The sequence below is a fragment of the Chiroxiphia lanceolata genome, chromosome 4 (assembly GCF_009829145.1).
Source record: "Chiroxiphia lanceolata isolate bChiLan1 chromosome 4, bChiLan1.pri, whole genome shotgun sequence".
NCBI classification, from domain to species: domain Eukaryota; kingdom Metazoa; phylum Chordata; class Aves; order Passeriformes; family Pipridae; genus Chiroxiphia; species Chiroxiphia lanceolata.
This window is the reverse complement of record NC_045640.1, coordinates 58,565,885-58,581,424: the sequence shown is the minus strand read 5'-3', so window position 1 is coordinate 58,581,424 and position 15,540 is coordinate 58,565,885. Positions and strand designations below refer to the sequence as shown.

Below are 15,540 nucleotides of genomic sequence, written 5' to 3'. Positions count from 1 at the left end.
CATCAGACTAGGGGTGTGATGCACTGTGGCAATTCCGGGGGTGAGTCACCCAGCCCAGTTTATCAGCAGCCCTGTGAGCCAGATGGGCCAGCACAGAGGGTCCCTGAGCCTTTGGAGGTCTTCTGGATGCTGCCCTGAACCTGGGAAGCTTCAGGCAAACCCCTGCCACAGACTGCCTCGATCTCCATGTCCCTGCAGCCTGCCACCAGGCTACCTGGGCTGGCTCCCCTGGGGGCACCAGGGCCTGGTGCCCTGGTGGGAGCAGAGTGGGCACATGCAATTTTTGATCCTTTCTGCTGGAGACCATGAGCTGTAGCAAAACAGAGCCCCGAGAGCTGATGCTAACTGACAGCACCAGTGAGATACACAGTGTTATCCTGGTCCTGATGGTTCCAGCATCAATCAACCGTGCATGATCCCTGAGACCCAAGTGGCTCAGAGAAGCTGTGGACGCTCCATTCCTGTAAGCATTCAAGTCCAGATGGAGCCCTGAGTAACCTGATCTAGTGGTTGGCATCCCTGCCTATGGCAGGGGAGTTAGAACCAGATGATCTTTAAGGTCCCTTCTAACCTAAACTATTCTGTTATTCTACGGCCCAAAATAGGATCTGCCACTTCCCTGTGTGCAGTTGTGCAGAGGGCAGGGGAGCAGGCACTCTGTGGGTACCTCACTTGCATCGTGGCTGCTCCCACTCCCTCCCGGCATGGGCACAGCAGTGGTGGGGAGTCCCCTCAGCACGTGCTGAGGCAGCATCTCTCCCCCTCGAGGCTCAGCACCAGTCCCACTGTGCCACTCACTCCAGCGCACTGCCGAACATGCCTGTTTTAGCAGCTTCTTGGACAGAAAAAGCAACCTGCAATTGCATAAACAGTGATTAACTTCAGGCACCACCGACGGCATGGCTCCAGCAAGTCGAAGCCCAGCCCGGCTTGCGTGTGGGGGCCAGCGGTGGGAATGGCGGCAGGAATGGCAGCGTCACGGCCAGAGCGTTACACTGCTGCTGGAAGGATGGTGTGGCCAGCAAATGGTCAGTGTTCCAGAGGGCTCAATGGGGATTTCTCACTGCAGGAGATGGACGAGCCCGGGGGGGTGATGCTCTTGTGGGGCTCCCCAGCAAGCCCTAACTGCCCAGAGAGGCAAGTGGCCCTTGGCAGGATCCAGTGGGGTTTGATACCCCAAGGGAGGGATGTGTAGGGCTTGTTGGCCAGGTTGCAGTCCCAAAGGTGATGGCTGGGCCAGGGATGTGCTGTGGCCAGAAATCTCCTTATGCCCAGGGACCAACCCCACCTCCAGCATTTTTCTTGTGGCAGAGTAGCTGCCTGAAGTCCTGCTGCAAAGACCAGAGTTAGCAGATCCTCGGGTACAGAAATGCCTTTATTTCTCCAGTAGGCTGGAAGTGAAACCGCGAGGACAGAGGCTTTTTCTCACTGTTTCTTTACTTGCTTCACATCAGTGCACAAACAGGGCTACCCTATGCCGTGTAACATGACTGCTGTTACATAGCTGTCTAGCACAGCAAACCCATGCATCCCTGCTGCAGCACCACATGCAGCCTCCCTCAAATTAACAGATTACATGAACAGTGATTTTTGGCTCCTGGGCTGTGAAGCACCACTTGCCCCCCAGCAATGTGCCCCTCACCCAGGCAAGAGCAGAGGCCACAGTGGGGATGCCAAGGGAGGGAACACAACATGTGGGACCCCCCAGCTCTACCGCTGGAGCTCGCCGGGGTGAATACCGGCAGCCTCTCAGAGAGATCCCTGGATCCAGCGGCCATAGGGCTGCCCTGGGGATCCCCACCCTGATGGCCGAAGTCCTGTTTGTCCACTGTCACTATGGGTGTCCTGCTCCCCCTCGGAGGACTGGCTGCTGTCAGCACCCCCAAAGCCGGCGTAGGGGCCGTGGGGGCCACCCTCCGCCCTGCCGAGGGTGTAAAAAGCCCGCTCGCGGACGTGAAGCTCATCGGCGCGCTTCAGCTGGTCCACCTGTCTGCTGTGGCCCAGCGCTGCAAACGTCCCCGGTGCCCCTGTCCCCAGCTTTCTGCCACGGTGCCCGGGGAGGCGGCCACCCCCAGCTCCCGACACTGCTGCCCCAGTCTCGCCACCTCGCCCCCTCTCCCGGCCCTTGCCTGCTGCCATGCTGCCCACTTCTTGCCGTGCCTGCGGAGTGGGGCTGCCCCCTGCTTTGGTGGCATGCGACCTGCCCCCAGCATCGCCACCACGGCTGCCAGCCTTTGTTTGGGCCCTGCTTGGTGTCTGGCTGCTGGCTTTCCCGCTTGGGGATGGTGGTTTGTCTGTCCTGGGTGTCTTGTCCAGTCCTGCTCCCCCTGGCCAGACCCTCACCCCTGCCCCAGGCCGTCCCTCCCCACGGGGCTTTGGGGTGGCTGGTCTCACTTCCCGACTCCCTCCTTTCCCCACCACGGTGCTCCTGCCTGCCTCACGGCTGCTGGCTGTCACTGAGGAGGTGGTGCAGTCCCCCTCACTCACCCCAGGGGAGGCCGTGGTAGTGGCTAGGCGGACACTGGCTCCTTCAGCTGGGACAGTGGCCAGATGGATGCTGGCTCTTTCAGCTGGGACAGTGGCAGTGGCCTCCTCATCATACTCCTGTTGGGGGGTTGTGGTAGCCAGATGATCTGGTTTCCCCTTGAACGTCTGCCCCTCACCTCTCACCTCATCATCATCTTTCCCACGGATGCTGGCAACTGTGGGGACAGTGACGACACCACCAGTGACTCTCCAGGGGACAGGGGTCACCAGTCCTTCCCCATAGCCACCAATGGTGGTGGCACCTTCCTCATCCTCTCCTGTGGGACGTGCATCCCTGGGTCTGCTGGTGACGCTGTCCCCATGGCTTGGGGTGGCTGTGGTGGCCAGTCCTTCAGGCTGCCTGTGAGCAGGGGTGCTGTCATCATCACCACCATCAGGTGCTGCCGTGACACCCAGCCTGGGGAGGGGCCTGCTGGTTCCTGCAGTGGTGGGGCTGTCATCCTCACTGCCCACAGTGGCACCGGCCTGGGTGGTTTCTTGCTCCCCCACATGGATATTGGCCCTCCCAATGAAGATGTTGACCTCATCATCCTTGCCTGGAGAGACTTCGGTGAAGCTGGTGGTCCTCGCTGTGCTGCCCAGGTTCCCACGGGTGATGGTGACACTGCCCGAGTCGGGGATGTAAGTGTATTCATCCACACCTGTGGCATCAACTTGGACGTCCTCTGTCTTCTCAGTGACAGAGGCAAGAGCAGCACCTCCTGTTCCTGTGCCTCGCATGACACTCTCCTGCCCTTGGCCAGAGACAGTGGACTCACCGCTGCCCTCATCCCCTGCCCCTCCAGTGACAGGGGCCCTCTCCCTCCCGTCTGTCATCGCTCCCTCTGCAGGAACCACTCTGGGGGCACCAACATCCTTGTCCTCACTCCTGATACGTGACCTGTTCCCCACCACAACCTCACTGGGCTGTTCACCCTGAGGGATAATGGGAACATCACCATCAACTTCAACCACCAAATCCAGATCACCGCTGCCCTCTGAGCTGGACGGGGTGGGACCTGCAACGCCGACACCGCCGCGCCCTCGCGTGCTAGTGCCAGGGCGAGGACTGTGAGCATCCCTGCCAGCACCTGGGGTGCTGCGGTTTTCAGGCCTGAGGACAATCACATTCTCTATTGCTTCAGTGCTGCTATTGTCACTGTGCTCCGGGGTCGTCCTGGCCTCTGGCAGCTCCCGCTTGGCATTGTCCTCATCCAGCCGGCGGCTGGGGATGATACTCTGGCGGTCAGCCTCTTCTTTCTGTGCAGTACACACAAGGGAGAGGTCAGGGCCAGCCCTGGTGACAGACAGCTGCTTGGGGCCCCACAGCCAAGCCAGGGTCCTGCCGTGCCACCTGGGCACCTCCTCACCTTTATCTGCGTCTGGTTCCTCCGTGTTGAGAACGAGTAGACGTATTTGAAAACGTAGAAGCCATGCTTTGCATTGCAGCCTTTCAGAAGTATCTGGTGGGGAAGAAAATAACCAAACGTCACAGTTTTCTTATGAAATGGATTGGCAGATCTTCCCTTGCTGTGCGTGGCATTGAAGTAGCGTCCCAACAGTACCCACTGAGACCCCAGGACAGGCAGGAGCTCTCACCACCTCATGGCCACCAGCATAGGCAGAGATCTGGGCAGGATGCATGTTCTCATATCCTGGGCTCTGGCAGTTTTGTTTTCCCTTGGGCTCATTTTCTGCCTGTGCTTGCTTTCAGGAGCTATGAGTTTGGATTTTTTTGCAATGTGGCTTAAAGCTTGAATAAACAACCTTGTTGATGGTCCCATCAGACATGAGTTAAGGGACTGATGGCAATCAAGTTACTGGAAGGACGGCAACTGGTTTCCAATAGGGAAAGCCAGGCATTTTCTCCCATACTACTCATTTGAATTATGATACTGATACATCAAAACAATTTGAAAAAACCCTGTAGCAACTGGGCCTGAGACTTTTACACCCTCACCTGTGGGTACACCAAGCATTTGTGTTCTGGGGCTGGGCAGGGGTAGAGGAGCCCCTTAGGGAGGAAGCCCTTCTCTCACCTGAGCACGTCACACCTTTCCCCACCCCTGCTCTTGGTAAGAGCTGTTCAGATGCAAAGGCACTGCTGGTCTCTTTCTCCATGGATCACTGGGGCTACCCTCCAAAAGCAACTGTTTCTCCCTGCACCTCTGGTGCAGGGCACCCCATGGGGTCCGGATGAGGCAGGGAGGTACATACCCGGTGCTGTCCCACACAGTTCCCAGAAGCTCTCCCAGACAGCGGGGGCGGCACCTGTGGGCAGCAAAACACAGGCAAGAGCTGAGGCATCAAACACTGCCCCAGCATTCAGGTGGCTCCCAATGCCCACTGCTGACCACCCACCCTGCCCAGCATGATAGACATGCCACAGTGTTCAGGGAAGGGTGGGAGAACTGTATTGATAAGCCAAAAATTCCCAGGCACTACTTGGGGTGCTGGCTTAAAGGCAGCAATAATAGGAAAGGTCTAAACCCCATTTCCAGGGTCTGAAAAGTATTGCAAATTCTGCTACAGCATGATTAGTAGCATTAGTAGCATTGCACACTACTTTTCATAGGGTATTCTTGGTCTGCAAATACCCTTTTCTGTAAGTCTGCTGCAGAGTATTTTATTGCAGAGCAGTTTTAATACACGGCACCACTGCTCACACCACAGTGCACCAACTCACTGCTGCCATCTGTGATGGGAGCCTGGAGCTCATTAGCTGGTGGTGTTTCCCAGTGTTTACTTGCCAACTGAGCAGCAACCTCTGTGCTCTCAAAGCCAGGTTTCTGTACATGCTTGCAGGCTTACAGCTCTCCCTGATTATCCTGTCATCTTTTGGAACATATTGGCCATCCCTGCATCCCTCAGGTTTGGGGCACTTGGTGATGGGAGCATCCTGTGAGTCCCACCAAGCCATTTCAGGTCTTCCCTACATGCCAGAGAGGGAGACAGTCCCATGGAGGGGAGTTCCCTTTGATCTCAGCAAAATTAGTCACTGAAACATCCCAAATCCAGCTGAAAGGGGTAGAAACATGCCCCAGGGTGTTAAATAATCCCAGGTTATTCCATTGTTTGTGAACAGTATCAAAGACTGGATTACAGCCCTGATTAAGTAGCAGAGTATTAACTTCTGTGCCCCTATCTGAAAAGCAAATCTACACTGATTTATTGCCTTCCCCTGTGCTGCCCTACTACAGACCTGGTCGTGCAAGCTTGCCCTGGGGGCTAAAAGACACACAGCTGGGGTCCAGCCCTCAGAGAAGATGTGATTTCCCTCCTCCTTACCTGCCAAAAAAGCAAGCCTTTTCTAGGAGCAGACTTTCACTCTAGCTGTGTATTTAGTGTGTTGAGCAACGATTGTGCAGGACTAAAATGGCTGCTGTTTTATTTATCTTAGTTTGCCCTTTGTTTTAGTTATATCAGTCAAATTTTCACATTAGGAAACCTGGAAAGTAACTGCAGGTGCCCCTCTGACCCCTGTTACCCACATGGGTAAGATAAGCATCCTTTCTGCACCTCAGTTTTGTGGCTCCACTCAGGCTACTTCCAAGCCAAAAGCACCTGGCAGATCCAAAATCCACACAAATCAAGGCAAAGAGTTATAGCCACCCAGACTGGCTCTTGCACAATGCTAAGCTGAAGGGACATGCTCAGCCATATCAATGCTAATACATATTTTTCCTGCTGGTTCACCTCTGCGGTAGCACCTCAGTCCCTCCCCAAGAACTAGAGGTGTTACACGCAAGTACAACTCATGTTTTCCTGATGCTGAAAGCATGCTGGGTTGCACTGGATTCAGCAGCATGCTGGCAATCCAGGGAGAGCCATACTTACAGGTGTTGAGAGGGCTGTGCTGAGCAGGCACAGGCACAGGCAGACCAGGGCTGTTTTCATCTTGGGCTGCTCCTGGGGGCACAAAGCGAAGCATCACTGGAGTGTGTCTTCCTAGGACTTGTGGTCCCCAATGATCCCGGGTAGCAGCAACCTAAAAGCTCCTGATATCCCAAAGTCCTCGTGGCAGCAAGGTTTTCCAGCAAACCCTGCTTTCCCCAGCTTTGTGGTGGCCTCTGACATCACCCTGCCCCTCTGCATTCCTTGCAGCAAAGGTGATGCTCTCACCATGTGCAGAGGGCAGGACCAGCAGCACCGAGTGGGTTCTCTGATATCAGGTACTTCCTAACTCCCTCTGTCAAAGCAGCTTGGGTGGGTATTTGCAATAAATGATCCCCAAAGCCACTGCAGGCTAAGCTGTTCAGTCATAAGTCTGAATTAAGAAACTTGCAGGCTCTTTTCAAGGACACTGATAAATGGCAGGAAGCAATAGCTCTGTTGGCCAGTAATTCTCATTTCACCCAACCAGCCTGGCTTGGGCTTGCAGGTCCATCCCAGACTCTATATTCAGCCATACAAGCATTGCTACAGGAAACACCAGAAGGAAATTCATGCACAAGGATCAGCAGTACAAAGCAGTGTAGGCTCAAGAGATATGCACAGCCGAGGACTGGGATGTTCCCGTCCCCACTGTGGCTTGCCTGGAGTGAAAGCAGGAGAAGAAGCCCTGTTCAGGGAAAGCAGAGGTGAAGGGCTAGGGAGAGAGAGGGCAGGAAACTAGGTAAGAAGATTACCTTTCCCTGTCAGAGGCAGATCCCAGTGGCAGACCATGGAGTGTATGCCCACTTTGCTGAAATTTAAAGTTGGCCCCAGGTGCGCAGAGCCAATCAGCTCCTGCCCAGGGACATTTGTCAGCACTGGCAGCACCCGCAGATAACCAGGGGGAGTAATTTCCAGCTAAAAATGTGTTTGTGGTGAAAGACAGCTATCAAATGTTCCACCTGGCTGGATAAACAGAAAGCACAGTTTATAAATATCTGTTCTGAAGGCGAAATTGCTCGATCATTAGCGTAGATCTTAGTGTGGCACACAGCCAGCTTGGTTATTGATAAGAGGGTGTGCAGTGGGTCTTGGCGTGCTCACTGTGACCGACATGGGAAAGCCAGCAGGGCTGCAGAAAGGGAAGGGCAATATCCTGAGCCAGGCCTGGTCCTGGGCATGACTGTACATTGCAGGGCAGCATTGACCAAGCCAAGAGCTACCACCACGCCATAGCTTCTGACACTTGTTTTTGGGTTTCAACCTCAATACCTCTGAGCTAAACCTGTGCAAGTACAAAATAGCAGAGTGGCAAAAAATGAAAAAAAAGGTATTTTTCCATGCACTTCTTGCGCAGGTCCCTTCGAGCCCACCTTTGCTATGGAAAGGTACTACAAAGATGTGCATGATGTACATACCCTTTCTTCTCCCCACCTCAAGTTTTGGTGGCATTGCTGGTCACCTATACCCTTGCCAAGAAGGGTTCCCCCTGCTGCAGCCAGCCTGGCTCAGCTGCTCAATGTGATGATGGTGACAGCAGCTCTCATCCCACTCTGCCCCAGCCCAAATCCTGGGAGCTTGCATGACAGCTGGATTAACACTAGAAACGCTTAAACCATCAGCATCCAGCCCCAGGCAGGAGCAAATCTCAGAGCTAGCTTGAAACTTGCCCTTGCCCTGGGAGCTGCAGCCAGATGCTGTCCCACAGGTACCAGAGCAGCCAGCCCATGTGCCTTGGCTCAGGGAGGAGAGCTTTTGCCAGGTGCCTGGGGGGCTGACGCACACGGGACTGGGCTACGTGCCCTGTGGGAGTGGGACCCGGCCCCTGGCAGTGCCAGGGCCCTTTGTCCATGCTGGTTCCCTGACGTCTTTGGGCACCCCCTGGGGATGTGGATGATGGGGCTCTCGTGTCCCTCCCACCAGCCATGAGGGCATGCAGGGCTCCCCAGTGCCACCATAGGGATTTGGCTCCAGGGGTGCCCACCCTGCAGGCAGCACCTCCTGCCTCCCCAGCATCTGCAGCCTGGCTTTGGTACAGAGAGGCAGTTTTGTACAATGCCCAGCAGTTTGCTGCTGTGAAACTGGACTCATTTTGCAGTCAGACCTTCACTGGGAGCTGAACACAGGTTTCCTTTCTAGGAGTGTGAGAGCAGCATGGTACCTGCCGTAAACCTGCCATCATTATTCCCAAATGGTGGCACCTGTCTGGATCCCAGGCAAAGTCATTCTATCCCTATCTGTAGTGCTGATCCCTAGCTACACAGGGACATGCTCCTGTTGGGAAGTAACTGTGAGCAGGGATCCTGGGGACTGCAAGCCAGGCATGCCCATCCCTGATGCAGGAGGCAAGTGCATGCATTGCTGTCACTAGGACAGCCCTACCTTGCCCTGGGGATGAGACTGTGTGACAGGGACATTTTGGGCTGCAGTACTGGTGTTTAACACACACATCGAAGGTGCCCAGCCTTTTACCTGCGTGCCTGGTCCAGGGACACAGAAGCAAAGCCCTCATTGCAGGGGCATACATCTACAGCTAGTGATGCACAGAAAGAGAAATCAATGTCTTTACCTCTATTAACATTGCCTACTGTGTGGCCAGGCCGTGGGAGGCATGCTACTGAGGAATGGAGGATGTGGTAAAGTTATCACTGTAAATTCATGTCAACTCTACATAAAACATAGCTGTAAACCCAAAGCAGTGATGCTAAAAAGTGTCCTTTCATTTTTCAGAGAGGACTCTATGGAGGCTTTCCAAGTTAGCCTTTCCTTCCTCCCTCCTTTCATGTGCACCTGAGCTGGAATAAAAAGATTCAGCCCTGAGCAGCACGAGCACCAGTAACCCGTCAGCCCACCAAGCACTGTGCTGCCCCACTGATCCCAGCAAATTTGGCAGCAAACCTTTCATCACCAACAAGCTCAGTTCGGTTGCTTTATTTCATTTCACTTTGTAAGATACAAAAAAAAAAAACAAAGCCTGGGACGGAGCCAGTGTGCATGGCAAGCTGCCTGGCATCCCCTCTGGCGTGCAGTGGCTGCAGTGAGCCTTCGGATGCACCTTCCTGAGTGGCATGGGGCAGGTGGGGGGCAGCACCAGGGATGCCCCCCGACCCACTCACTGGCTGTAGTAGTAATCCTGGCCATACACGTCGTAGCCGTGCCCTTTGTAGTAGCCGTACTCGTCCTCGTAGGCCCGGTAGCTGTCCCCACGGGCGTACTCGTCCTGCTCCTCATACCCACCCGCGGTGGTGCCCTCGTCCCCCCGGCTGTGGTCCCTGGCCGTCACATCGTAATCCCACAGCTCCCCAACTGTGGTGGCATCTGTGGTGGCGTCTGTGGGTCCCCCATCTCCCACAGTGGTCGCTTGGGTCAGCCCCTCTTCATCGGTGGTGCTGGCGATGGTGGTGGCTTCAGTTTCCTCCTCTTCCTCCTCCTCCTCTTCCTCCTCTTCTTCTTCTTCCTCCTCCTCCTCTTCCTCCTCTTCCTCAGCTGCACCAGTGCCCTCCTCAGCCACTGCAGTGCCATTGCCATGAGGTCCATCAGCCCCCTCAGTGGTGTTAGTGCTTGTGCCATTGATGCCATTCTCGTTCTCATCTACTTCTTCTTCCTCCTCTTCCTCCTCCTCATTCTCATCACTGTCTTCATTTTCAGAGTCTTCCCCCTTGCTGGCAGTTCCATGCCTAACCCCCTTCAGGGTCCCTTGGCAGTCCTTGCCCTGGCAGGGGAAGACAGCACAGCATTAGTTGGGTGTCAGGAGGCTGGAGCTCCATGTGACAAGGGGCAGGCATGGGCACAGCTGAGCATCCCCCCCACACCTTGCATGGCAGGACTGTCTTTTTGGGGTACTCCTTCCAACCCCAACTTAATACCCAGAGCTTGGTCCAGCCATGGGTGTCTTGCACAGCAGCCCCCCAAGGCAGAAAGGTGGTGGAGGGCACCCATAGGTGCAAGCAAACATGCAGTGAACACACCCCTCCCCCTGGGTGCTCCCCTCCAGCTCCCCAAACCACACCTGCTGGGGAGATGCGGCGTCTCCTCCCAGCCCACCTTGGCAGTCCCCAGGGGCTGCTCCAGCAGGATGGCCAGCTACCTTGGTGCCAGCATGAAACAGCTCCTGCAAGGACAGGGAGAGGACAGGGCAGGGGGTCAGCAGCAGGAGTGGAGCGCAGCCCTCCCAGCAGCGAGGTGGGCACGCAGCATCCCCACACAGCATTTGGGCATTGCTCCGAGTTTCCTGCTTTCCCACGGGTCTTGTTCCAGACTGAAATGGAGAAGCTGCAGCAGGGCAGCCGGAGCTGTGCAATTAAGTGGTGGTGGCTGGAGTCGGGTGTTCCCATTCTGGCTACACATTTTGCTTTACAAAGCATCTAAAGGTTTTCTTTTGAAGTCATCTCTCCCAGTTTCCAGTAAACAAAGAAAGCCACAGGCACACTACACATGGACACACTGCACGTCATATGAGATGGTTAGTGAGAGCATGATGGCCCAAAGCCAGGCATGAGCCCGAACCCCACCAGCAACCAGCCATCGAGCACTGCTTGGCCCCCGAGACCAGAGTGGGGCTCCCAGCAGTGTGCATGGCAGTGTGCTCTGCTAAAAAAGGCAATGAATATCCCAAATGCAAGCAGAGCCTGGAGCAACCACTCGTGGGGCAGCTCACCCAGTGCCCAGCCTGGGAGGAGGAGCACGTTGCCACCAGCAAATGAACCCAGCCGTGGCAGGGAGACACGAGGTCAGGGTCATCTCTGCCCTGGGCAATCCCTGCTGCTCACAAGCCAAGACCAAGGACACTTACCCTGGCATTTTGGGCAAACTCAGACCTTAAAATACGGGTGCACGTGATGCCAGAGAAAATCCAGGCTGTTTTCCTCTCCAATGGGAGAGCCATCGAATTGCACGGTACATCCAGCTGTGCCGATGGGAGTGATGCTCCCCATCTAGTAGCTGATATAATTGGTCTTTACATACCTGTAACTGACCTTGGGGCCTTTCAGCACAATTTCTCTTGTGGACCAGCCCCTGTCAGTATTCCTGCATGGGAACAGTCACTGCTCTGGTGCCTTGGAAAGGAAAGGGGCAGCCCCAAACAGCAGCTACATTCCTGCATAACTCTTAATTTCTTCCTGAGGCTGCCCAATCCCACTACTGAAAGTTATCCCTAGAGATTGCCGTGGTAGGGAAGAGAAACACGCAAAAAGGGGCAAATTGCAGGGAGGTGCTGGTGCTGGCAGAGGTGTCTGGGGGACAGGAGCTACCCCATACTGTACTCCAGCCCCAAAAAGGCCTCCAAAGGGGGTTTTAGTACCAGACTCCCAGACTTTCATTAAATTATATATAAAAAAAGAAGAAAATAATAAAAGATGCGATTAGACCTGACACACCGGTTTCCAGGCATACCAGATCCTTCTTTCAAAGCACCCATGTGCTGGAGACCGCTGGATTATTTTTGAACATTTGCAGCTCAGTGAGGCACAAGAGACCTTTGTAATCCTTTGCATTTAATGTTGAACCTGGATGAGTCTCACAAATGCAGAGGTGCCCAAGCTCATGTTGATCCAGCAGACAGGAGAAGCATTACCATCTGGATTGATACAAATGGGCATTTCCCAATTTTCATCAGCACACACATAAGTGCGGAGCGTAACTGTGTTCTCCATAGCAATTTTGTCAGCATTGTGGGGGCAGCACACCCTGAAAGAGGACGGTAAGAGGAGTTCCTAACAGCGCTTTCTTCCTTGCATGAGCCTCCCTGCTTTTGCCTTTTGGCCTGTCTTGCTCCTTTCTGAGCCACTGAAAATGGAAACCCGGAGCATTTGTCTCAGGGTTGTTTGGTGCATCCCCCCCACAGGAATAAAAAGGAAAGAAAAAAGGGAAAAAATCCACAAAAAATAATAAAATAAGCCCCAGAGTAGAAAATCCAGTTGCATCCAGAGTGCAAGGCTGTGGGCGGTCAGCAGCCACAAATGCTGATGAGCAGAGACTACAAAACCAAAGAAAGTTCCCAATTTCCCGTATTTGTTTTGCAAGCTGTTGGTTTGCCATACTCACCCCCCCTTCCTCCTCCTCCTCCGAGCCATCCCCCTCTTCCTCAGATGAGTCACTGCCCTAAGAAGAGGGAAAACCAAGTGGTAGGCGAGTGGGTGGGTTTCTGCTGGCGTCACAGTGCGAGGCTCTGTGCCCAGCCCCGCAGGCCAGGGGCAAAGAGGGCACAGACCGTGCCTCACAGACCGTGCCTCCCAATCTCATTTGGGCCAACATCCCTGCATTTGGTGAAGCATCAGCAACCCCTCTGAAGCACCCACCTGGTACCGTCGCTGCGGGGGATACACATAGATGTATCTGTACAGGTAATGCCGGTGTCTGTTCTTGAACACCTACCGGGAGAAGAAGGGGGTAAATCCCATCAGTCTGGGGGCTTGGGTACAGGAGTGACCGAAACATGCTCTTCCTCAAGACCAGCACCGTGTGGGACTGGGCACGCAGGGTGGGGGGAGACCCTACCGCGTTTTCTTCCGAGTCATCCAGCTTGGCTCGCCGCAGCCAGCTCTTGACCTGGGGGAAAGGGTGGGTTGGCACAAGCCCCACACTAGCCCTGGCAGGGATGGGGTGTCCCCCCCTGCCTGGCACTCACCGAGAAGGCACACGCCATCCCCACCAGGCAGACAAAGACCAGGACTGTCCTCATGGCTGCTTTCTCTAGGAACAGTGAAACACATTGAGAGCTTGCTTTTCAGCTACCCCAAACTATCCATGTCTGTGTCCACATGGATGAGCAGGGAGAAGAAAGGCTGACCTCCAGCCACCTCTTGATGGGGTCTCCCAACCCCTCCCCAGACCCAAATCCTTCCTTTATTTTTTTTTTTTCTCCATGAATACATCATTTTTCAAGAAGCCACAAAATAGCAGAAAAGTGAGTTTCACCACGTAGTAGATGCACTGCTTTCCCTGAGCAGGACTACTCACTCTTGCTTTCCCATTGCCTTTGAGGGAGGGGAGAAAGCCAAGCCCCACCAGAGATGTGACAGGAGCAACTGGGAGCACTGCCCACTGTGGCTGCCCTCCCACAACCGTGAGGTCTGCTTGGGCTCTGCCCAGGGAGCATTGCTGCTGGGAATTACACCATAGAGAGTTTAACCTCTCTGAGGAAAAATAAATGAGCAAACAAAGAAATTAATATAGTTCCCTTCTGCAGTCTGCCATTGACGAAAATAGCAGTAGCAAGACACCAAGGCAAGGAGCCCCCTGTAGGCATATCTGGGAGGGGGCTTGGCTCTGGGCAGGTCTGAGCTGCACACCCTAAGCACCAAATCCCAGCCTGCCCTCCCCCATCAAGGAGCAAGAGCACATCCAACCCTTCCTGCAGCATCCCAGCCTTGCCCCAGGGAGGGATGCTCCCGGCATCCCCCCAAACTCAGTAAGGCCCACTAACCTTCATTTTTCCTACCCTTCCTCTATCTAAACCCACCATCAGCTGTGCTTGGGGGGAGTTGTTGTTAAATTCAGCTGTGCTTGAAGTTTGCTCTTCTTTGTTTAAGTCAGGCTTGAAAACAAGTGGCCGCAAGCTTCCCTGACCACGCAGCAAGGCTCTGGATATTCATCCCCTCCACCCAAGGGCTTCATGAAGCCACAGACCCAGAAAAGGACAAAAAGCAGCACCCAACCCTGACAGTGAGCTGAGCCCCCCCATCCTCCTACAAAAAGCAGACAGCAGCACACAAAAAGACTGGGAAAAGTCGCAGGAAGCTTACCCTGCCACAGCACCGACAGCTCCCCGCGGAGTCAGCTGGCACAGATTTCCTCCTGCTGCTGCCCTGCTGGGATATAAGGTCTGGTTTTGCCTCCCCCCAAGCCAAGTCACCGCCCTGCCCAGAGTGACGCCAGCCCGCCGCCGTGCACCAGAAAACCCCAAAAACTTCAGAGCTGGCAGATTTGGTGCACAAACATAGCGCCCCGTGCCGCTGCCAAACCTGGGGAGGTTTGCATTGCACCGCCTAATTGAGGGTCTGGCCTCAGAGGAACGGCCATGAGGCCGAGGGTATAATAACACTCTTGGCTTAAATTAAAATAAATATTGGGAAATCTGTTCCTAGGGGGTGTCCACCTCCCGTTTTTGGGAAATTCTGTCACTGTTTTTTCAAGTAGACAAAAAGACCGACCTCAAAGGCCCCTCTCCACAGCCACTTGGGCATAGCCGTTAGACAGAAAAAAGCTAAATCCAAACAAATCCCCCTCCAGGATGCTTGCAGAGGCCTTGGTAAGGGCAGGGAAAAAAAAGGGGACTCAGATACAGGTGTCACCAGTCCCCTCTTAAGAGCCATTTCTTCCACAGTGATACTACAAAATGCATGTCTGCTTTATTTCTTGTGCCCCCCAAACCATGCAGACCCACACAGGGGCCAGCCTGGTTACCTGTCTCCAAAATCAGGCATTCTCCAGCTGAAATCTGTGTATGTCCCCAGCGAAGCAGAAAAAAAAAATGCAAAAATACCACCCATGCTCAGTCAAAGCTCAGTGAGGAACTTGGCGGCCAGTGATCAGAGCCCACCACTGCTGCCCTGCACCTGATGGCAGTGGATGGGGGCACGTGGATGCTGCCCTGGCACCCACCTCTGCAGGGGCATCCTTTCTCCTTTAGCTATATTTGTCATTTCCTGCTGGGATTTCAGCCACCCAGTTCTCCAGTGCACCTTTTCTCAGCCTTTCCCAGACTTTTTCTGCACTCCGCAGCAAAGGCCCCTGAGCTCCTTCACACACCTGGGCTGCAGCAGCTCAGGAGAATGACTCCTCCCCAAACGCAGCTTTGCTTTCCACAGTGGCAAGGAGAACTGCAAATCCCCTGCCACCTAGTGCCTTCAGCCCCACAACCCTTGGAGGTGGAACAATGGTGCTGGAAAAAACATGCCTTCAAGCAGGTCCATGACATTCATCTTAGCTAGTGGTAAAACTATGGTTATTTAGGGCAGAAAAATCCACTTTGCCACAAAAGACCTGAAGGTTCATGTTTCTGCTCAAAACTAGGGTCACAAAAAGCCTCACCTACAACCAGTTGACCAAATTCCCAGGTTATGATCAGAATGACAAAGCCTTTTTTCTTTCTCATCACCACATCAATAGGTACATCATGGGGAGTTGCTAACTGCTTAT

General features: G+C 54.3%; 2 protein-coding genes across 2 annotated transcripts; both read right to left on the bottom strand.

Moving 5' to 3' along the window:
* Positions 1-1,749: 1,749 nt before the first annotated feature.
* Positions 1,750-6,423, bottom strand: MEPE (matrix extracellular phosphoglycoprotein). Its single transcript, XM_032684824.1, has 4 exons — positions 6,364-6,423; positions 4,744-4,797; positions 3,897-3,989; positions 1,750-3,786 (listed from the first exon to the last, which is right to left on the bottom strand). Exons 1-4 carry the CDS (start codon positions 6,421-6,423, stop codon positions 1,750-1,752), a joined length of 2,244 nt encoding a protein of 747 aa, XP_032540715.1.
* Positions 6,424-9,315: 2,892 nt separating this feature from the next.
* Positions 9,316-14,175, bottom strand: IBSP (integrin binding sialoprotein). Its single transcript, XM_032684827.1, has 7 exons — positions 14,145-14,175; positions 13,028-13,092; positions 12,898-12,948; positions 12,699-12,770; positions 12,445-12,501; positions 10,409-10,510; positions 9,316-10,111 (listed from the first exon to the last, which is right to left on the bottom strand). Exons 2-7 carry the CDS (start codon positions 13,079-13,081, stop codon positions 9,512-9,514), a joined length of 936 nt encoding a protein of 311 aa, XP_032540718.1. The 5' UTR covers positions 13,082-13,092; positions 14,145-14,175; the 3' UTR covers positions 9,316-9,511.
* Positions 14,176-15,540: the final 1,365 nt, after the last annotated feature.